General features: G+C 46.0%; 1 protein-coding gene across 14 annotated transcripts in view; it reads right to left on the bottom strand.

Annotated features, from left to right (window-relative positions):
• dtnba (dystrobrevin, beta a) overlaps positions 1-23,776 on the bottom strand; it is a 705,977-nt gene that overhangs the window by 576,726 nt on the left and 105,475 nt on the right. For 12 of the 14 annotated variants that reach the window (XR_005460995.1, XR_005460994.1, XM_038800088.1 and 9 more), the window contains exon 2: positions 20,338-20,441. The exons of the other annotated variants lie outside the window; for them this stretch is intronic. Coding sequence is in view for 10 of the 12 variants with exons in the window: in XM_038800088.1 (XP_038656016.1) it covers positions 20,338-20,387 (50 nt within the window). In the remaining 2 variants the exon portion in view is untranslated. The remainder of the gene's footprint in view (positions 1-20,337; positions 20,442-23,776) is intronic. 14 annotated transcript variants of the gene reach the window in all.

Raw genomic sequence — 23,776 nt, 5'->3', positions numbered from 1 at the left:
GTTTAAGCACCGACTATATATGGTGTGGATGGAGAGGGTTTGTGCATAGTAACGAGTCTGAGGTCCCTGCTCCACTCCCCTTCTCTCCGATAGATTTTTCTTCATTTCAACTGATTGCTGACACCCTCACTTTTGGATCGGGTTCAGTCCTGGATGAGCTAGGGGAGGGAAGGATCTCAGACATTTATGGGCACGGTTGGCAAAAGAGCGTGCATCATTGGAAGAAGAGGAAATGGGAGGACGAGCTAGGTTTAGTTTTTGAGGGGAGGGGTGTGGATTGCGGCACTTCATAAGAGTTAACCAAACCTCCTCGAGCGCAAGGTTAGGTCTGATACAGTTCAAGGTGGTGCATAGGGTGCTCCTAACCAGGACACCCATGAGTAGGTTCTTCTCGAGGGTGGGCAATAGGTGTGTGCGGTGCTCTAGGGGGCCGACGAACCACACGCCCCTGGTCCTGCCCCATGCTTGTTACTTTTTGGGTCTCCTTTTAGAGACATAGACATAGAGATATAGAACACACAGTGCAGAAGGAGGCCATTCGGCCCATCGAGTCTGCAACGATCCACTTAAGCCCTCACTTCCACCCTATCCCCGTAACCCAATAAACCCGCCTAATCTTTTTGGTCACTAAGGGACAATTTATCATGGCCAATCCACCTAACCTGCACATCTTTGGAATGTGGAAGGAAACCGGAGCACCCGGAGGAAACTCACGCAGACACGGGGAGAATGTGCAGACTCCGCATAGACAGTGACCCAACGGGGAATCGAACCCGGGACCCTGGTGCTGTGAAGCCACAGTGCTATCCACTTGTGCTACCGTGCTGCCCATTTTTTGAAATGATGTCAAGGATTCTGGGTATTAAGCTGGAGCCGTGCCTGTTGGTGGACATTTTTGGGATGCCGGACGAAAGCAGATATCTTGGCCTTTGCCTTGCCATTGCCCCAGAGGCAAGATCTGCTTGGGTGGAGGTCTCCGGTGCAGCCTAAGCCTTCAACCTGATTAGGGAAGCTTGTGGAATTCCAGTACCTGGAAAAAACCTGAACAGTCGCCAGAGTGTGGCGACTAGAGGATTTTCATGGTAACTTCATTGCAGTGTTAATGTAAGTCTACTTGTGACACCAATAAAAATTATACAATGAGGAGATCGTGGACGGTTTTTACTCAGGGTGGGAGCGCTCATTTCCTTTTTCAGGGAGCTGGTTAGGGTCAGCTGTTGGCAGGGGGCAAAGAGCATTAGTTAATTGGTGTGTTCTTTGTGGGTGGCAGGGATGTAGTATTGGTATTATATTTGGTTGGAATGGTTGTGTTGTGGTTGGGGTTATTTTTGAAATATTGTAAAACTTTGAATAAATAAAGATATATTTTTTAAGACGACCCTGACCTCATGCTCCAGGCTCCACTGGGGTCGCCACTCTCGCAGCGTTGGTCTTGGTGCCATTGCATTGTTGGCATCATCTCCTACATCCATAGCATTTAGGACTCCTCCAATCGGTTTGCACTCGCTGGAATGTCGCTGATATCCCATCCTGAATCTCAGCTTTGAATTCCTAGAAAATCGTCTATCTTTGTGAATAGCTGAATTCCAGAGAGCCATGATATACCTAAAACAAGAATGAAGCACGGTGGCGCAGTGGTTAGCACTGCTGCCTCACAGTTCCAGGGTCCCATGTTCAATTCCAGCCTCAGATGGCTGTCAGTGTAGAGTTTGCACTTTCTCCCAGGATCTGCGTGGGTTTCCTCCGGGTGCTCCAGATTCCTCCCACAGTCCAAAGAAGTGCAGGTTAGGTGGATTGGCTTTGCTAAATGGCCCCTTAATTAGGTTGTGTTACGGGATAGGGTGGAGGGGCCTGGGCTTAAGTAGGATGCTCTTTCCAAAGGCCGGTGCAGACTCGATGGGCTGAATGCCTCCTTCTGCACTGTAAATTCTATAAGGGAATTTATAAGGTGGGGGTTGTGCTAGTGGGAAGTAGAAAGTAGAATTGAATCTGTATCGCAAGTCTTTATAAACTGTAGTGTGTTAAATTGATAGTGCTTATTTTGTTTAATTCGTTTTGATATCCAATAAAGTGTGCTTTTGTTAAAAAACACAAAATCTTGTGACGTAGTTTGGTCAGTTAATTGCTGGCTGCTCAGATTTCTTCTTCAAACATTAACTGTTCCAAACAGGATCATAACAACACACATGGACGCATGTTGTCATCCTATTAACTAGACTCTCACAGGGGTATGCTACAGAGTTAATATGAAATGAAATGAAATTGCTTATTGTCACAAGTAGGCTTCAATGAAGTTACTGTGAAAAGCCCCTAGTCACCACATTCCAGCGCCTGTCCGGGGAGGCTGGTACGGGAATCGAACCGTGCTGCTGGCCTGCTTGGTCTGCTTTAAAAGCCAATGATTTAGCCTAGTGAGCTAAACCAGCCCCAATGACAATGTTTTTAATTTCACTTGTAACTGGAAAGATGTAAAGTGTTACTTTTTGGCTGCAATACACAACATTGACAGTTGTTCTATGGACACACATTTTGAAATGAATGACAGCGATGATGAGAAGTTATTCAGTAATTATTGCATAAATCTTAGCACTTTCCTCACTCCCTCTTTTGCACCATGCATCTTTGCCTAGCTGGGATGTGAAGACAGCTGAACTGAAACTTGCAAATCACTTCTCGATGTTGTTCTGTGAACGCAGGTGGTGACAATCAGGAGTGAATCACGGCTACAATTTCCAACAGTTAACAGCTCTGGAAGTGAGAACCTAGAATCCTGCAGTTAGCAATAGAAAGTTAGAAAAGCAGGATGCCAAATTATTTTAGGAAAGTACAGCTGCCCTTCACACATTTAATGGAAAATAACTACTCTTAAATTCTCCAAGGTTGCATATTTTCTGGTTTGCAAGTAATAGGTAATTCAGAATCCATCTGGATACTGGTGCAATGTTGCTAATTCAATGATGGTGTCATCAATATCTTTTCCTGCCGAGTGGAGCACTAACAGGTGACGGTGTTTAACACCAACCTCTCAAAATTCTTCCTTGTCTATTTAAATAGATGCATCAACAAAATACACCAACTCACATTTTTAGACACATTCTTCTGCTGATTCCTGATTCCAAATTAAGGGCATTCTTTTCACAGTCAGTTTTCTAAATAAACAAGGGTTGGGAATGCAGCCTATAACTTGTTTTAATTCCCAAAACGATGTGTTTAACAAACATCAGTTTAGTCACTTTCATTAAATAGATATTAGGTTATGGCATTGCTTTCTGAATTTACTTTGATAAAATGTAATTAGTGAGCTGCAACACAATGGGCGCAAAGGTTTTGAAGTGTAATTTGTGGCGGGTTTTGCTGGGAGTTTCTCTCCGGCTCTGTTGGCAACCACACTTTTTTGGACCCTAGAGTTTCTCGCCGGTTTAGCCCACACTTAGAATTATTTTCATCACTGGGGAATTGAACCCACCGGCCAGACCAGCTCCTCAGAGATTGGGCCACCATTTTGAAAGGGTGCCCCAATCTCGAAGTGAACTTGAGGATCCCCCACACCCCCCATACACATAGAACATAGAACAGTACAGCACAGAACAGGCCCCTCGGCCCTCGTGGGCATTACCCACCACCATCATCCCCCACCCCACCACCCCCTTGGAAGTCAGGAAATGAGTTATTTGCCGCAGGACACTTAGTCTCTGACCTGCCCTTGTAGCCACAATATTTATATGAGTAGCTCAGTTCAGTTTCTGGTGTAGAAAATTGAGAGACTTCTAGATAAATGGATAGGGAACCCCCATATATCCTTTGGTTGAGTGGGCCAACTTGGGGGGTAATGACATAGGATAAGAGATAGCAAGTTTAGACAGAATCCAAGGGGAGTTTTTTTCCACACTGAAGGTAGTGGGTATCTGTAATTCATTGCTTGAAAGGGTGGTAGAGGCAGAAGCCCACATGACATTTAAAAAGTATTTTGATATACAGTTCAAGTCACTGAACCTACAAGGTTCCAGACAAAGAGCCAGAAGGTGGAATTTGGCTTGATTTCTCCTCGGTCAACTGGGATGCAGTGGAGCAAGTGTCCTCCTTCCATCCTACAAATTTCTATGGCTCTACGAAAAGGAGACTATATGTCCATCATGCTGGTTGTCCCTATCAAACAGCTGTTAGATCACTTCCACTCTCCTCTTTTGGGACAGCTTACTTTAATAATACTCATGTTAAGAACCACAGTATCAATAAAATGAGGCTACCTTTAAAATTGATATTTATCAGGGCGGGACAGTGGTTAGCACTGCTGCCTCACGCCGTCAAGGACCCGGGTTCAATCCTGGCCCACTGTCCATGTGGAGTTTACACATTTTCCCCATGTCTGCATGGGTCTCACCCCCACACTCCAAAAAGATGTGCAAGATAGGTGGATTTGCTATGCTAAATTGCTCCTTAATTGGAAAATAATTGGGCACTTTTAATCTTTTAAAAAATTGATATTTATCAAATCAATGAAAATGGAACTAAAAATTCCAAAATTTACCACCATGTAACAATATGGATATTGTATGGGGGAATGGAGGGTTTACAATTTTATGCAAATACATCGAACCACCAGATGGTGATCAAGAGTAGGCACGTGGATCAGTGACACCCTTGATTCTGGGAGAAGGTGTTTTGGCATGTGAAAGAGTAGTTGTGTATTCTGGAGTTCTGTAAATAGAGTTATAGCATAGTTTATTTAGCAACCTTTGTACTGAGGAAAACATTCGAATCAAGTTATAATTAGTGTTAATAAATTAGCTTTGTTAATCAACACAGCTTGATGTTCTTTGTTGAATAGCTCACTGGGCTAAATCGCTGGCTTTTAAAGCTGACCAAGCAGGCCAGCAGCACGGTTCGATTCCCGTATCAGCCTCCCCGGACAGGCGCCGGAATGTGGCGACTAGGGGCTTTTCACAGTAACTTCATTGAAGCCTACTCGTGACAATAAAGCGATTTTCATTTTTCATACTACACATCAAAGGCATCCTTACCAAGAAAACAGAACATGACAACACCACTAATTTTCACCATGTATATTTATCAACAGGATGGAACAGAGATCAAATTCTGTGCCACGGATTTGTACACAGTGTTTCATAATTTCAGCTTTACTTTGACATTTCAGCTTTTTAAAATGACAGCAAGATCAAGCCCGACATAAATATCCCCCTCCAGACATTGAAAAGCAATATTGAATGCTTGACATTATTGAATGCTTGACATCTTTACTGAAAAGCTGACTTGATCTTACAGCTGTAGGATACATAGTACAGAAGAATATACAGTAAGGTTCAAAAATCTGATTCAAAAAGCTGATAATTTTACACAATGAATGACTATTGAACTGTCCTATCCTTGCAGACTGATACAACATTGAGAATATATGGAGATACGGCAGTGGTTATCCACCCTCCAAATATATCAAATAGTAGCAGTTCTATTTTGCTATCACTTCATGCTCAGCAGTCTGGGGCACAGTGATGATATAGGACTGTTAAACTGCCTGACTCTTTAAGGCCATTGCTCGGATATTTCATGCAGGGGATTGATCTTAATGTGTACATCCTGAAGTCATTGAGCCCTGTTGCAATTCTCTTTGGTTGGCAGCTTCTTGGTTCATCTCCTTGAGGAACGTCAACTTGTCTTTAACTGAGGGGGAAACAACAGGAAATAACTGGCTCTCAGTTTATGCAACTTTTTAAAAATATTGTTATTCAGTAATGATCTGTTGGGTAAGTCTTAATAGAACCAGAGCAGTTTAGCAGCAGTACATTTGGCCATTCAGCCAACTGTGCCAATGTTGGCTCTTTATTGGAATTTTCAAAACTATGTTGCAATGTTGCACATACTCTTCAAAGCCTCACATCTTCCTCTTTAGCCAATTCTCCCTTAAAAGGTGCAATTGTCTCGACCTCAATTAAGTACTCTGTACTGCAATAATCTTCTGAATAAAATACATTTCTACCAATCTCTCTCCTCACTCTCTATGATCATTTTAATTGATGACCCTTCCAGGCATCAACCCAGAGGAAATAGTTTTCATCAGTTTCATCAGAACCCTCGAAAATTGTTGGAACCTCTCAAGTTTATTAAGCCAATTTCCACTCGCAAAGAAAAGGCTAACATATCAAGTCTCTCCTCATAACTATAGTTTTGCATCCCTGGAAACATCTTGTGCATAATGGGCATTCAATGTAGCATATTCTGTGTCGCCATCTGACACACCTTCCTCCCTCAATACCTTCAATGTCTTTCTATAATGGGGTGTCCAAAACACTAAGCAATATTTTATGCAAATGTATCCTAGTGCAAGCATCTCCAGCAGTGGCTCGTTTGCCCACACTGTAACGTCTGGAACCATGTTTCTTTGAAATGTTGTTGTTCTTTTCATCCTATTTTCCCAGTGCAAAGCACCATAACTATGCTTATCACGGCTGGGTATGGTACCTTTCAGATTGCTTGGTGGTCCCCCATTTTAGTGGGACCTTTGTTTTGATCTGCATGCTGTTCCTTGGCACCATCATTCAAAAACGTAGGTCAGGTTCATATACGTGAATGACAGAGCTGCCTCTCCATCATCTCAGTTTTGTCAGGTTGCTAAGGTATATACCTACATAAAAATCAAGAAGGAGGCCATTTGGCTCATTGAGCCTTCCCTGCCATTTGATAAAATCACGACTGCTTATCCAATCCTACATGAGCTGCCATTTAATTGCAGTTCTATTAAATATTGGGACTAAGCCATTGTAAATAGGCCTGGGTTTTAGATTTTATTTTAGTAGAGCTGCTAATGTCTGACATATTTTGTTTGCCTACTTAACTTGAACTTTTGTTTTTAAAGAGACTGTATTCTGCAACAGGCTAACATGGTCACTCCACCATTCTGGACTGACACCTGATCCAAAAGAAGTCATTTAGTGATTTGAACACCAACTGCAAAACTATGTAATGTTTTAGTACACTAACCACAAGTAAAGTAGCAACTGATGAGCAGGAGATTATTAAAGAACCACTTTAATTAATTTGTAATAGAATAATAAATAGTTAATCAGGTAGCTGTGGGTTGGATTACATTTATTTCTGTTCTTCTGCCAACATTTCCATCTGTATTTTGAACATGCTGTGAGTGTGTCTATGGAAAGAAACTGCATTACTCCACCGAGGCCCCTAACAAAACACACTGGGCAGGATTTCCCACACATCCCACTGCATGTTTCATGAAAGAGGCCTGCCATTGGCCGGCAGCAGGATCTTCTGGTCCCGACATTTGTGAACAGGGTTTCCCATTGAACACGTCCCTCGCCAAGCCGCAGCAGGGGTGCAACGATGGCAGGACTGGAAGATCTCGCCGGTGTTAGCAGCCGAAAAATTCCAGCCACCGTCTTGGAGTCTAGCCCAGCCCTAATGAATAAAGCACTTGTACAGTACAGGTTTTAAGATAAAGACTACATCTTGGAAATAATCCATTGTTTTATGTTTAAGGCAATGCGTGCCTTGGAAATTAATCCTTACAACATTATGAACAAGGTGGGATGATAAGACGTTTCAGGAATCATCTTGTTTGTATACACCAAGTGAAGGGAAACCAGTTGTATTGCGTATTCTCCAGAACACAGGCAGAATTCCGGTCAGTGCAAGAACAGCTGGTGTAGCATAGGGCCCAGAGATAGAGGCAGAATTCCTGTTGGCTGGACACCAGATAGTGCAGTTTCCTTCCAAGACAGATGCAGAATTTGTGTCAGCCAGAAGGGTTCAGGTAATTATCCACAACTTGTGAACTGGCCACCCCATTTGAAATTGTGAAGTCTGTGATGTATTATTGATAAGCATACCTTTTAGTTCTTTTGCCCCTTTCCTTAAATGAAAATGAAATGAAAAAAATGAAAATCGCTTATTGTCACAAGTAGGCTTCAATGAAGTTACTGTGAAACGCCCCTAGTCGCCACATTCCGGCACCTGTCCGGGGAGGCTGGTACGGGAATCAAACCGTGCTGCTGGCCTGCTTGGTCTGCTTTAAAAGCCAGCGATTTAGCCGAGCGAATCTATGTCTGAATCTTTTCCCAATGAACTAAAACAGATAAAAAGAGGTAAATTTGGGATCCAGTAGTTCGGCTGTGCAGAATGGAATTAAATGAAGTTGAAATTTATCAAATTTTTTTGGCGAGCCAGATAAACTCCACACCTCCTCCAGGGAGGCAGTTCCAAGTCAGTCCAGACTACTCATAACCTCCATCTCTATTTCAACCACAGATCTGAGCCAGGGAGGTTGGATGGAAATCTTTGGAAATGGGAGGCGAAGGGGATTAAGACACTGAAAGATTTGTTTCTTAGGGGTCTGTTCGCAGGATTGAAGGAGGGAGCTGGAAGCGAAGTATGGGCTGGAGCAGGGAGAAATGTTTAGATACATGCAGGTTCAGGACTTTGCCAGGAAGGATATACAGAGCTTCCCGGAGGAGCCGGCCTCCACATTGCTGGATGTGTTGACGACAGGGGAACTGGAGTAGGGGGTAGTGTCAGCAGTCTACGGAGCTATTTGGAAAGAGGAGAAGGCACTACTGGAAGGGATCAAAGCAAAGTGGGAGGAAAAGTTGGGAGAGGATATGGAGGAGGGGTTCTGGCGTGAGGTGCTCCAGAGAGTAAATGCCTCCACCTTGTGCACGAGGTTGGGGCTGATACAGCTGAAGGTGGTATACAGAGCGCACCTCACGAGGGCGAGGATGAACCGATTCTTTGAAGTAGAAGATGTGTGTGAACGTTGCCCGGGGGGGGCTAATCGCGTTCAGATGTTTTGGTCCTGTCCAAAGCTGGAGGATTACTGGAAGGAGGTTTTTAAGAGTAATTTCAAAAGTGGTGCACGTGAAACTTGACCCGGGCCCCCGGGAGGCCATATTCGGGGGGCGCGAAGCAGGCCAGGCGGGAGAATCGCGGGAGGGCCGCTCTGGCACCCCCCCCCCCCCCCGCGATTCTCCCACCCTCCCCCAAAATGGCGTGTCGCATTTTGCGACACGCCGCTCGGAGAATCGGCGCTCGCCATTTTTCCCGGCGACCGCCGATTCTCCGGCCCAGATGGGCCGAGCGGCCTGACGTTCCCGACCTGTTCATGCCGGCGGCAACCACACCTGGTCGCTGCCGGCATGAACATCGCACCAAAGGTAAGTTTGGGGCCTGTGGGGGGGCGGAGAGGGAATCGAGCACCACAACTGTGCTCGGGAGGGGACTGGCCCGCAACCGGTGCCCACCGATCGTCGGGCCGTGTCTGTAAACAACGCACTCTTTCCCCATCGCCGCCCTGCAAGATCAAGCCGCCACGTCTTGCGGGGCAGCGGAGGGGAAGACGGCAACCGCGCATGTGCAGGTTGGGGCCGGCCAACCAACGCATGCACGGCTGATGTCACTTAGGCGCCACCGCCGCGTCATTTTCGGCGCGCCACCTTGACGCAAGCGTCAAGGCCCGGCGGCCGAGTTCCTCGCAACGCCGCTCGTAGCCCCCGCCCCAGGATGTCGGACCAGCCAGGGTTGCAAACAGGTGTGGAGGAAAATGTTGTAGCCTTGACCTCGTTGATCGCCCGAAGGCGGATCCTGATGGGATGGAGGGCAGCCTCTCCACCCTGTGTCCTGGCGTGGTGGAGGGGGGACTTGTTGGAATTCTTGACTCTTGAGAAGGTTAAGTTTGAAAGATGGAGGGGTTCTGCAATTCATGGGCATTATTCATTATGCACTTTCATAAACTGGATACATCAAACATTTGTTGGGGGGTGGTGTGTGTTGATAGTGACTATGGGTGATTCCTGATTGTTATTTGTTTATGTGAACATGCGGGCTAATGTTTGGGGTTTGGTGGGAGGATGGGATCATTGTTATTGATATGGGGATTGACATATTTGTTACTGATTATTGTTTATTGTTAGTGGGTGTAAATTTGTGAGAAAATGTGAAAAAGGAGAATAAAGAAATATTTATTTTAAAACCTCCATCTCTATTTCATGCTGAGTTTGTGACCACAAATCCATTATGAAACCTTTCACCTTGTTTTGTTTTTAAAAAGGCATTTTATTCAAACCTGTATCTTGGATTGAATTGGATTTGTTTATTGGCACGTGTACCGAGGTACAGTGAAAAGTATTTTTCTGCAAGCAGCTCAACAGATCATTCAGTACATTGGAAGAAAAGGGAATTGAACAGAATTCAAGAAAATACATGAGAATACATAATAGGGCAACACAATATATACAATGTACTACTTAAGCATTGGCATCGGATGAAGCAGACATGGGTGTAGTGTTAATGAGGTCAGTCCATAAGAGGGTAATTTAGGAGTCTGGTGACAGTGGGGAAGAAGCTGTTTTTGAGTCTGTTCGTCCGTGTTCTCGGACTTCTGAATCTCCTGCCCGATGGAAGAAGTTGGAAAAGTGAGTAAGCCGGGTGGGAGGGATCCTTCATCATGCTGCCTGCTTTCCCCCGGCAGCGGGAAGTGTAGATGGAATCAATGGATGGGAGGCAGGTTCGTGAGATGGACTGGGCGGTATTCACGACTCTCTGAAGTTCCTTGCGGTCCTGGGCCGAGCAGTTGCCATACCAGGCTGTGATGCAGCCCGATAGGATGCTCTCTATAGTGCATCTGTAAAAGTTGGTAAGGGGTAATGTGGACATGCCGAATTTCCTTAGTTTCCTGAGGAAGTAGAGGCGCTGTTGTGCTTTCTTGGTGATAGCGTCGACATGAGTGGACCAGGATAGATTTTTGGTGATGTGCACCCCTAGGAATTTGAAACTGCTCACCATCTCTACCTCGGCTCCGTTGATGCTGACAGGGGTGTGTACAGTACTTTGCTTCCTGAAGTCGATGACCAGCTCTTTAGTTTTGCTGGCATTAAGGGAGAGATTGTTGTCGCTGCACCACTCCACTAGGTTCTCTATCTCCCTCCTGTATTCGGACTCGTCGTTATTCGAGATCCGGCCCACTCTGGTCGTATCGTCAGCAAACTTGTAGACGGAGTTGGAACCAAGTTTTGCCATGCAGTCGTGTGTGTGTACAGGGAGTAGAGTAGGGGGCTAAGTACGCAGCCTTGCGGGGCACCGGTGTTGAGGACTATTGTGGAGGAGGTGTTGGTGTTCATTCTTACTGACTGTGGTCTGTTGGTCAGAAAGTCAAGGATCCAGTTGCAGAGTGGAGAGCCAAGTCCTAGGTTTTGGAGCTTTGATATGAGCTTGGCTGGGATTATGGTGTTGAAGGCGGAGCTGTAGTCAATAAATAGGAGTCTGATGTAGGAGTCCTTGTTTTCGAGATGCTCTAGGGATGAGTGTAGGGCCAGGGAAATGGCGTCTGATGTGGACCGGTTGCGACGGTATGCGAATTGAAGTGGGTCAAGGCGTTCCGGGAGTATGGAGGTGATGCGCTTCATGATCAGCCTCTCGAAGCACTTCATTACAACTGACGTCAGGGCCACCGGGTGGTAGTCATTGAGGCATGTTGCCTGGTTCTTCTTTCGTACCGGTATGATGGTGGTCTTCTTGAAGCAGGTGGGGACCTCGGAGTGGAGTAGGGATAGGTTAAAGATGTCTGTGAAAACCTCTGCCAACTGGTCCGCGCAGGCTCTGAGTGCACGACCAGGGATCCCGTCCGGGCCCATCGCCTTCCGTGGGTTCACTTTCAGGAAGGCCAATCTGACTTCGGAAACTGTGATGGTGGGTATGGGTGAATTATGGGTTGCTGGGGCACTCGATAGCGGATTGTTGGTTACCTGCTCAAACCGAGCATAGAATGCATTAAGTTCATCGGGGAGGGGTGCACTGCTGCCAGAGATACTGCTCGGCTTCGCTTTGTAGCCCGTTATGTTGCTCAGTAGGTTACAGCAAATAAACACCCCGGGAAATATTCTTCCCAACAATCATCTATACAGTTTGTACAGATTTTTCCATTTTTTCAACCCCCCCCACCCTACCCCCCCCCCCCCCCCCCCCCCAATCGACCGCTGCGACGAACAGCTCCTCAAACACAGTCACAAACATCCCCCACCTTTTCTCGAACTCCCCTGCTGAGCCCCTTAACTCATACTTTATCTTCTCTAACCGCAGGAAGTCATACAGGTCACCCAACCATGCTGCTATCCCGGGTGGCGATCCCGACCGCAACTCCAACAAAATTCGTCACCATGCAGTCAGAGAGGCGAAGGCCAAGACATCGGCCTTCCTCCTCACCATGAGCTCCGGCTTCTCTGAAACCCCAAATATCGCCACCAAAGGGTCTGGGCCCACTCCCTCCTCCACTATCCTGGCTAAGACCGTGAACACTCCCGTCCAGAATCTTCCCAATTTTTCACAACCCCAAAACATGTGCGCATGATTCGCTAGCCCCCACCACAGCTCTCACACTCATCTGCTAGCCCCTGAAAGAATCCACTCATTCTCACCCGAGTCATATACATCCTGTGCACCACCTTAAACTGTATCAGGTTTATCCTTGCCCAAGAGGAGGTCCAGTTTACCCTTCGCAGTGCCTCACGCCATACTCCCCAATTGATCTCCATTCCCAACTCAGCTTCCCATTTCTCCTTGATCTTCACCACACGCTCGCCTCACTGCTCCCCCAGCCACTTATATATATCCCCAATTCTTCCCTCCCCTTCCACATAAGGGAGCTGCAGTCTCTTCAGCAGGGTGTATTCCTGCAATCTAGGGAAGTCCTTCCAGACCTTTCGTGCAAAGTACTTAATCTGTAGATACCTGAACTCACTATCCCTCGACAGCTCTACCCTCTCCCTTAGCTCCTCCAGACTGGTGAACCTTTCCTCCAAATACATATCCCTCACCTTGACCAGCCCCACATCCCTCCACCTCCTGTATACACTATCCATCCCCCTTGGCTCAAACCCATGATTCTTGCACAGCGGCGTTAGCACCAACGTCCCTTTCACCCTAAAATGCCTCCTCAGCTGATTCCATATCTTCACCGTGGACTGCACCACTGGGCTCCCTGAATACCTACTCGGAGCCATTGACAATGCTGCCGTCACCATAACCCTCAAACTTGACCCCTTACAAGATTCCTCCTCCATCCTAACCCATTTTCCTTCCCACCACCGCCGCACCTTGTCCACATTCACCGCCCAATAATAATGAAGCAAGTTTGGCAACGCCAATCCCCCCTGCTGCCTCTGCTTCTGTAGCGGGTCCTCCCCACCCTCAGCATTTTTCCCGTCCGTGCAAAGTCAGAGATGATTGTGTCCACTTTCCGAAAAAAGGCCTTTGGTACAAAGATCGGGAGAGCCTGAAAGATAAACTAGACCCTCAGCAGAATATTCATTTTCACCACTTGGACTCTCCTTCCACTCCTTCAGGCAGTCCCACTATTCGCAGGTTCTGCCTTCTCGAGGCTCAGCGTTTTACAAAGGTCTCCTTGGAGCCCCACCTCCGCCTCCAGAGCCACCACATGATAGCTGTGGTCAGAGATCGCTCCTTCAATCTCCCGTATCAGTGACCCCCTGCACCTCCAAACACCTCGATCCGCTCCAAAGTACTCTTCAGTGGTGCCACAGCTTCTGCAATGGCCTTTGCATGATCCTCGTGCATTTCTTTCTTCTGTTTATGAAATTCCTCCTTGATAAAAGTCATCAGTTCCTGGATCTGGGGGCTTACAGCTTGCCCCTCCCCTGTCTGCATGCTGGAAGAGACTGTCTGTGAAGCACAAGACTGTTTCAACTTTCCAGCCAAACCTCTCACTGTTTTCTGGGTCTGGTGATCAGAAGACATACCATTCCAGGAGTAAACTACTCTTCTATCATTCGCATACACCTTTTCATCAAAATTCCATCCGAATCTGGGTAAAAAGAGCCCTCCCCTGTGACTTTGAACAGGAACAGCCCTTTATGTGACCAATCACTCCATGGTCACAAGCGGAAGTCGAAACCTTTCACTTTCATTCTGTCACTCATTTATGTGCTCTGCCTCAGCCCACCTCCTGCTGAAAATCTCAACCAAATGAACTGTCTGTTGATTTAAGACTCATTATTTTATACAAATCATTTCATGGTTGCCCACTTGCTATCTTTGTAACCTACTGCAGTTCTACAACCCTAAGTCAGTCAGGTATGGTGATGCCGCAAATGCCACATAACATGCCTCATGGAGGCAATATTGTCTAAAACCCTTCAAGAATTATTTGTTCCTTCTATCCAGACTATATGTGGGATTTTCCAGCAGCAGGGGTGGTTCGCCATTAACCGATGGAATTATAGACTTTTACGTGACGTGTCCATTCTGCCACTGGGGAACCCATTACGTGGGGCCACCTTCAGTGGGATGCATAAGATGCCGCCAGCAATGGCCTGGAAATCCTGCTCTACATTTGCAGACCCCCACTTCCTTCACTACCAATAGCAAGCATATCTTCAGTTGTCATACATTGTGGAATTCCCTCTCTAACTGTCTGCCATTTCTCCTTCCTCTCCTGCATAAATATTCCCATTAAAACCCATCTCCACCTAAACTTTGTCACTCTTCTTCATCTCCTATTTTGACTCATTTGACAATTTCTTATTTTTAAAAGCTTTTAAAAATGTCATCCATAATATCACATTTCAGCATAAATGTCATCAGGAGAGAAGGGTAGGGGGGAAAGTTGACAGATGAAGGGCAAGAGGAAATTTTCCTTGCACACGAGTAAGAGCGATTATAACTATATTCATAGTTACAACCTTCTTGAAATGTCACTATGAACACCAATGCACTGCAACACTATTTGTATTGGCAGGGACTGCCAACGTATTAGGCTTGGCTCATGTCTTGCTGCAACAGTACCCTCAGTGAGACTAGTGTAACTTCAACAACTTTCAAAGATAATATTACATCTATAGTAGCAAAGGATGCACAACAAAGTTTTGTCAATTTTACTTCTGAGGCCTTGAACATTCCGAAATAAAATCACTCAAACAATCCATCAGTTCGCACATAGATGACTCCAATTCGAATCTTGACCCTTTGAAATTGTATTCATTTGGATGAAGATGGTGTGAACAGAATGAAATCTTTTGGTTCATGCAAAGGACAGTCCATTTCCTGGGAGATAAAACTACTTGCTTAACTGGAGATGGCTTTCTATTTCAAGTACTTACGTTGGCTTTACATAAAACGACACGCGAAAAATCTGAGCTGACAAGGCAGTTTTTCTTCAAACTCACTTACTGATTGCAGCAAGCAACTCCACAATTTAAATTTTCCAACTCCTCCCCTAAACAAATGTGAACTTATTGTGATTAGATTTGTGCAAGTTTAGCGGGTTCCTTCACTGGAACCTGCATTCATTTTCAAACAAGGCTAATCAAATGAAACAATCTTCTCGAAGAGCTGTAAGGAACCGAGGTGAAAACAAGTTCTGATCCTTTTATCCCAGTTAGAAACCACAGAACTATTTGAAACTTCACCCAGCCCAGGATCTGTTTCTCAGCAGCATTCCCTGAAGTGGTTGGCACAGTGCGCAACTCACCCAGCCCAAGTTTAAAGACGTGTTGAAGTCTAAATTACATCATCAGGCACCAACCTTTGAATATACTTATGAGACATGACTGCCTGAGCAGAGGACCACCAAAAACCAGGAGTCCAAATAACGGAAAGAGTTACAGGGAGGTTCTGCATAACTCGGCCAAATGGCCTCCTTCTGCACTGTAGGGATTCTAAGATTCTGCCCCACTTTAACCACTTACAGACTCATTTTGTCAGATGTGGGGATTAAAATCACAAAGCCTGGCTTTGAAACAAATGCATGGATGCAATCTGCAATTGCCTCTGTTGTACCAGTGCTGTGGAACCCACCCCACAACAGAAACAACTTGGAATCAATCACACCAAGTACCTCTGGCTAATTTTGCAGAAACATAGCTCCAAATATGGCAGACATGGTAATAAACGGCTCTTTTGCACACTCCCACAGCAAGACCCCTGATTTTTTCATAGTGCCCACCTGGTTTTGGAGAAAGCTTAATAAATAAGCTCCAATTACAACCAACATTCTTGGTGGTATTTTCAGGTGAGTTTTACACAACAGAATTAGATGATAATCAGCAAAAACAATTTCAGCACAAATTGTTCTTTCTGACTATTGGTCCGTGGAATTATGGCAGTGGTATTTTTAAATGACTAAAACTGTGAAGAAATTCTTATTGGCACACTTACAATTACCGTTTTTTAATGTCAATATTCCTATCTATCACAATCAAAAAAATTACCATTTTGTCAGCTCAGTCTTGGGAAGTAACACAAGGTCTATCCTCCCCCTCAGACTGGTTTTGGGCAGCCTCAAATTATCTCAGGCAATCTTTGTGTTTACTTGCGTGCAACAATTTACTTATGAGACAGGCAGCTCTGATTCCACCCTACATTTTTTATTACTTTATCAGAGGTGGAAAGTGGCAAATCCCTAATCCAGCTCCTTGCCTCCTCCAAAAACTTATTCAAATTGAATCCAATTCATGGTCCCCACAAGAGAGACATACCAGATCCAGGCATTACACCCATTTCCACTGTTTACCTCCTTGGTGGTTGAAACATCGAAGGTCCTCTTGGGAAGGGAGCTCGGCACATGCTGGACAGTTCATGCTGGCAAAACATCCTCTCCATGTTTATAATTTTGAACATTTAGTGAGTAGGCAGGCCTAAGAATCATTGGCTCCTGAATATTTGCAGCCAGATTCTCCTTTCCGGAGACTAAGTTTTGACGCCGGGCTAGGAAACTGGCGCCGCACCTGGACCAATTCAACAACTTTCAAGGGCGAGCACTGGCGCCACATAGAACACGATCGATTCCAATGGAAAATGGTGTTGGATTCGCTGGGGTCAGGATTGATACTCGAGAGCTTGACAGTGGGCAGTCAGCGGTGTGCGCAGTCCCATAGCTGCCTAGCAGGCTGTGGCAATGGTGTTCCGTGCCTGTCCACCCAGACCCCACGTCCCACCTCGTGGCCACCAGCCCTCTCCCGCTCCACTACTCCCCTTGGCCCTGGCAGAAGCTCCCCGGCCAGCAGCACAACTGTCAGCACACTAGGCGATGTTGGACACTTTCTATATCCCTCTCTCCCCCATATCAGCCATGATGTCTCTTTCACTATTTTTGAAAGCACGAGTGAACCTCGCCGTCAGGAATTTACCCGGTGGAGGTGGAGGCCGCAGAGAATGCCATCTCAGGTCCACTAATGATATGCCAACAGCGTTTACTGCACGTGCAGAGTGGAACGCAGTGACGCCGCTATCAAGGCACCAGAGAATTGCGATTAGGCGCTTGCCACAAGTTAGGTGTCAAAACCAATTCGCCCAAACAAAATTCGTAATTCCGCTGTCAGCATACGGAGAATCCTGCCTAAGAACTGAACAAAGCTACCAAGCCCCCATGCTTACCAAGCCCCCATGCTTACCATGCCCCCATGCTTACCAAGCTCCCACGCCTACCAAGCCCCCACGCCTACCAAGCCCCCACGCCTACCAAGCCCCCACGCCTACCAAGCCCCCATGCTTACCATGCCCCCACGCCTACCAAGCCCCCACGCCTACCAAGCCCCCACGCCTACCAAGCCCCCACGCCTACCAAGCCCCCATGCTTACCAAGCCCCCATGCCTACCAAGCCCCCACGCCTACCAAGCCCCCACGCCTACCAAGCCCCCACGCCTACCAAGCCCCCACGCCTACCAAGCCCCCACGCCTACCAAGCCCCCACGCCTACCAAGCCCCCACGCTTACCAAGCCCCCACGCCTACCAAGCCCCCATGCTTACCAAGCCCCCACGCCTACCAAGCCCCCACGCCTACCAAGCCCCCACGCCTACCAAGCCCCTACGCCTACCAAGCCCCCACGCCTACCAAGCCCCCACGCCTACCAAGCCCCCACGCTTACCAAGCCCCCACGCTTACCAAGCCCCCACGCTTACCAAGCCCCCACGCCTACCAAGCCCCCACGCCTACCAAGCCCCCACGCTTACCAAGCCCCCACGCTTACCAAGCCCCCACGCCTACCAAGCCCCCACGCTTACCAAGCCCCCACGCTTACCAAGCCCCCACGCTTACCAAGCCCCCACGCCTACCAAGCCCCCACGCTTACCAAGCCCCCACCGCTTACCAAGCCCCCACGCCTACCAAGCCCCCACGCCTACCAAGCCCCCACGCCTACCAAGCCCCCACGCTTACCAAGCCCCCACGCTTACCAAGCCCCCACGCTTACCAAGCCCCCACGCTTACCAAGTTCACATGATTTTTCTTAGATTCTACATTTTAGAAATGTAATCAGAAAATGATTTGGGTGTAATTAAAAATTGGTGCAAGATAAACGCTAAAATCAAACTCTTTTCAGTCTTGCTCTTTTTTGACTGCAGAATTCAAGAATGGTTCTACTACTTGTTGAAACACTCCGAGTGAAGAGTTTAAGTAGTCATCTAACCCATCCTGGACCGGAAAATTAAGAAGGAATTCTGAGAATCTTAACCTCCATGTTAGATGGTGCCACACGTTGATTTATAACCATAGCAACACAGCAGAGTTAAAAATTAAACGCAGTTTAAATAGCATTTCAGATCTTTGTATTCAGCTGACAAAACAATTCACACCTACTTTACACCAATTTGGCTATAAATATTTTTGCACATTATTTCAATTCATATGTTAAATGATCTTTTACATTGTGAAATTTTAACATTTATATTATTCTTCACAAGCCGCTCTAAAAAGGAAAAGGCATTTTATAAATTCATTCCTTGAGAACAATTTATATCTTTGTCTCATTCTTAGAAGCGGAGCAATTTATTTGATTTATTATACATTATGCTAGTCAGCACAAGTATGATATACCATAATAATTGCTTATCTAAAGTTTAATCGACTTAGTAGCACACAACTGTAAATTCAGGTCCAGTGACCAAGAAGCACAATGCATTCCGATCAGCACTGGATTCAATGTTAACCTGCCCTGGTAGAACGGAGCTAGAAATTTTACTGCAAATTACAAAAGACTCCCACTTACGGTTCCTCGCCTGCATGAAATATTTATTTTCCACCAACTCTTTCTGAAGCTTTGAACACAAGGAGTTCCATATTACTCCTGAATCTGAAGAGGCACTTCAAGGGCCTCACACGCTCCAAGGTGGATAAGAAAAATGACGTTGTTTACTGGCATTCTCCTTCATCTTCACTTTAATCAATGATTTTATAGTCGGTGCTTCCTGAACTGTCCTTCAAAACCTGAAATTTACATATTCTTCCTACTTCTATAAAGCCACTGTATTGAAAACAAGATTGTTAACACACTCGTGCTGGAATCTGCTCCTTTCTTAATATCTCCAAATTGGGCTTTCCCTACCTCAATGTTTCCTTCTTCTTACAATCTTTAACCTTTTGAGATCCAAGTTTGTCATCAATTATTTTTTATTTCCTGATTTACACATTTACTCTTCTTAACCTTGACAGTATTTTCAACTATGGGCTTTATCATCTTCAGGATTTTATAATTTAAAAAACACTTGTGACCAAGAACTGAAAAATAGCCAACGGTAAACAAACAGCTTTGATTTTCTGACAATACAAAGAACTTTCAAAATAAACTTCCAGAAGACCTAATTGATCATTTGTTACGTTCTCCATTACTTCAGAAACATTGTACCTGATGCTGGTAACTGAGTAATTTATTGTGGACAATTTATTTATAACGGCATACAACCAAACATTTTTGCTGATTAATTAATAATAATGCATTGGCATGTTAATTGCATGCAGGCGGAGGGCATTAACTTGAGCCCTGATAAATACACAGACTAAAACTGTAGTTAGGTTGGGAAGTGTACGCTTGTAATGTGCAACTTGGTAAATTGTGTACATTAAGATTGGGCGGCATGGTAGCAGAGTGGTTAGCATTATTGCTTCACAGCTCCAGAATCCATAGTTCGATTCCTGGCTTGGGTCACTGTCTGTGTGCAGTTTGTACGTTCTCCAATGTCTCCGCGAGTTTCCTCCAGGTGCTCCAGTTTCCTCCCACAGTCCAAAGATGTGCAGGTTAGGTTGACTGGCCATGCTAAATTACCCCACAGAGTGTCTAAAAAGGGTAGGTGGGGTTAGTGAGTTATGGGGATTGAGTGGAGGTGTGGGCTTAAGTGGGGTGCTCTTTCCAAGGAACATGCAGACTCAATGGGCCGAATGGCCTCCTTCTGCACTGTACATTCTATGATTCTATGATTGGCTCCAGTTCCAACTTTCACCAACTGACTTTCTGGATTAGAGCACTACAATGTATTTGAGGCACTGCACATGGACGCAAAACAAGGAATGCCTTTTGGAAGTTACCTTTCTCCACTGTTGTCAAACTCTTCTGAAATGTTTTCAGGGAAAATCATCCAATATGACCATAGTCAATACCATGTGGCACTGCATCCAGGCCAAAATGTGGTCTGCAGGTGAAGCAGGATTAAGAAGTCAAGAGAGAGTGAACCAGAGTGCGCAAACATAATTTAGTTCATAAAATCAATTCCTAAATTTATATTTGCATTATAAATTCTTTTACCCGCACTTATAATGAATACTGTCTTTATAAATCAGAGAATCGACGTGGCACTGTGCGAAACGTGCCATGCCGCCCCGATGCCGGGATGCGATTCTCCGCAGAGCAGAAAATCAGCGCCACTGGGGCTGGCGTCGTCGTCACAGCGCTGGTCGGGGAATGCGCCAACTCTCTGGCATGGGCCAGCGCGGCGATTCTCCAGCCTGGATGGGCCGAGCGGCCGTCAACAAAAAGCCGAGTCCCACCATTCAAATATCCTCTGAGCTGGCGGGACCTCGGCGTTGAAGGGTCCTGGGCAGCCTGTGGGGCGGGGGTTCTGACCCTGTTTGGGGGGGGGGGGGGCTCCGTAGTGGCATGGCCCGCGATTGGGGCCCACCGATCGGCGGGCCGGCCTCCCTGTCTGGGGGCCTCCCTTCTTCCACGCGGCTCCTGTAGCCCTGCGCCATTTGGCATTGGGGCCAGCGCGGGGAAGGCGGCCACTGCGCATGCGCTAGATTGTGCCGGCCCAACTGGGCATGCGCAGACCCCGTGGCGCCGGGTGCACGCCGTGATCATCAGCTGGAGCAGCATGGACTGCTCCAGAGCCGTGCTATCCCACCTGTGGCCCGGAGAATCGGGTCTCAGAACGGGCGCCGACGCCGGAGTAAAACGCTCCATTTTTTATGCCGGAGTCGACACTTAGCTACCCGATGGGAGAATCGCGTTCCATATTACTGAAACAACTGGGTAGCTGAGTTAAGAACAGAATGAAAATGGTACTTCCAAAAGAAGAATTTATCTAGACTGGGAATTCATAAGAGTGGTTCAATTGGAGTTTAAGCAATTGGCAATGATAAAAGGAAGGAGTGGTGACTACCAATAGGTCAGGGAAAATAAGGAGAAACAGGCAAGAGCAGGATTGTTCCGAACAATTTACGTTTGTGAACATTTCTGAAGCAAATACGAAGACAGGCTTTTGAGAAATTGGGGTGGGAGATATATGATCTTTAACATATAGATGGAACAGAATACAATTGGGCTATTTCAGATTTTTGAGGGCTCTTAAACATAAATTGAAAGTTCAGTAGATACAATAGTCAGCAAAAAAGCTTCAGCACAGAGAGCTGTTTTGTTTTGCACAGAAAGTTCAGAGTCTGTGCAGCACACCAGCAGAGTTAGCAGCTGAAACAAAGAAGCTGTCAATAATAAAGTATAGGCGGTTGAAGGAAAGAGGAGAGATGTGGAAGCAGTGTGGGCATGTGCAACTCAGGCTACTTTATGGAAGATACACATCAAAACAGATAGGTTTGGCTGAATGGCCTGCTTTGTGCTGCAATTTCAATATAATTCTCGCTCAATCCCTTCTTGGTCAGCCCGTTGTCCCTGACCGTCAACTACATTATCAAAACAAATCGATAATTTATCTTGGTAATATTTGGGAGATCTTGCTGCAGGCCAATTAGCCAATCAAGTACGTCAGTGATTAGGAGGCAATTCAGGATGGCCTGGGGATGGGAACTTGTGGGCAAGTTCTTTCCTTCAGTGTCCATCTTCAATGCTTTCTGCACTGAAGATGACTAGTGATTTGCAATTCTTGCAGGAAAAGAGAAGGAATATGATCAGACAACTAGTGTGTAATTTTGTCCAAGAAAAAGGCAGAGTTGCACAGTTGGCAGGAAAAACAGCAAGGAAGCCACCAACCCTAAAGGCAACTTTCCCTGCCATATAGTTCATCACACAGTCGAAGAAAAGTGAAGGGGTACGCAGGCGGGGAGAGCGGTCACTAAGGTAAGGGCGCTTTATAAAAGGACAGCCCAATACAGTAAATTAAAAATAGGAACTCCACGCCCACCACCCCATAATAACTCACCACCACATAATAACTCACCACCAACAGTCCCCCTGCCCCCCCCCCCCTACTTCCCCACCCACCCCATGGAGCAGCTACCCCCACTTCCCCACCAACATCAAGGAACATCCCTGCCACTGCTAAGTGCCAGTGGGAAGAGTCCAGGCATCTCCCGCTGCACACAATGGGAATGGGAAATCCTGCTGCTGCAAACCTTGTTTCCGGACTTCTGCAGGATTTCCAGCTCCTGTTGCCCCCCACCATCCCAACCCCAACCACCTAAAAACTGGAAAACACCAAAAGCAACGTGCTACCAAAAGGAAATACGACAGCTGTTTCAGCACCACAAATTTCAAACAGGACAGCAAAAAAGGTTTACAAGTGAGCGGGACAAACAGGTTCCCATGACAATGGGAGTTATAGGGCCTCCGATGGCAAGGTTGGAATGAAAATAAACATATCACTACACAGTGATATTTCGTAAAAGTGGATAGATTCCTTCCACAACTTGGCAGGAACAGAGGAAAAAGGTCTGGATTTTCGACTGTTGCTGATGAAACAGCAAGTAGTGTTTCAGCTGCATCTCACCTGTAGGTACAGTTGTCCACAGGCTGTAATTCAGCAAAACAGCTTCCTGGAATGAAGGAATAGGCTGTGCTATTGTATGCAAAAAAATTTATTTCTGTTTTTGGTTCTTAAAAGCAAGTGTGTCAGGCTCAGATATTTAATTGCAACCTGAATTAAATGCGACATTACAGGTAAATTGCAGTGAAGGGTTGGAATCACACTCTGCTATTATATACACTTTAATTATAGCCAAGAAGAGTTACAAAGAAAAGCAACGTACAGCTCCAAACAAAACAAAAAATGAATCATCTTTACAGAAATCAAACTGCCTTGAGGCGAGCATGTAAAATGAGTAGGCTTCCATAACTTCACTTTACTCCACACACAAAGCTTGTTCATCACCTGTAAACAATGATTTTATGTAATTATAGCCAACTTTTTTTATAGATTCCAATTAAGGGGCAATTTAGTCTGGCCAATCCATCTACCCAGCACATCTTTGGGTTGTGGGGGTGAGACCCTTGCAGAGACTGGGAGACCGTGCAAACTCTACACAGACCGTGACCTGGGGCCAGGAGCGAACCTAGGTCCTCAGTGTGAGGCAGCAGTGCTAACCATTTCAATGCCGAGCTGCCCGATTATTGCCAACTTACTCATCCCAAAGGTCACCATACTCACTAACAACAAAGTTAAAGGCTAATCACACCAAAGACAAAATGAATAATTTGAATGTACATGGATTTCTTCATAACCGCAATTTAATTTATCCAGGACTGAGTAACATTGGTAAACCACACAAAAAAAAACCAAAATAAGCCACAAGACTGGAA

This window comes from Scyliorhinus canicula, chromosome 6 (genome assembly GCF_902713615.1).
Source record: "Scyliorhinus canicula chromosome 6, sScyCan1.1, whole genome shotgun sequence".
NCBI classification, from domain to species: domain Eukaryota; kingdom Metazoa; phylum Chordata; class Chondrichthyes; order Carcharhiniformes; family Scyliorhinidae; genus Scyliorhinus; species Scyliorhinus canicula.
The sequence above is the reverse complement of the archived record's forward strand: the minus strand, read 5'-3'. Positions and strand labels throughout refer to the sequence as shown.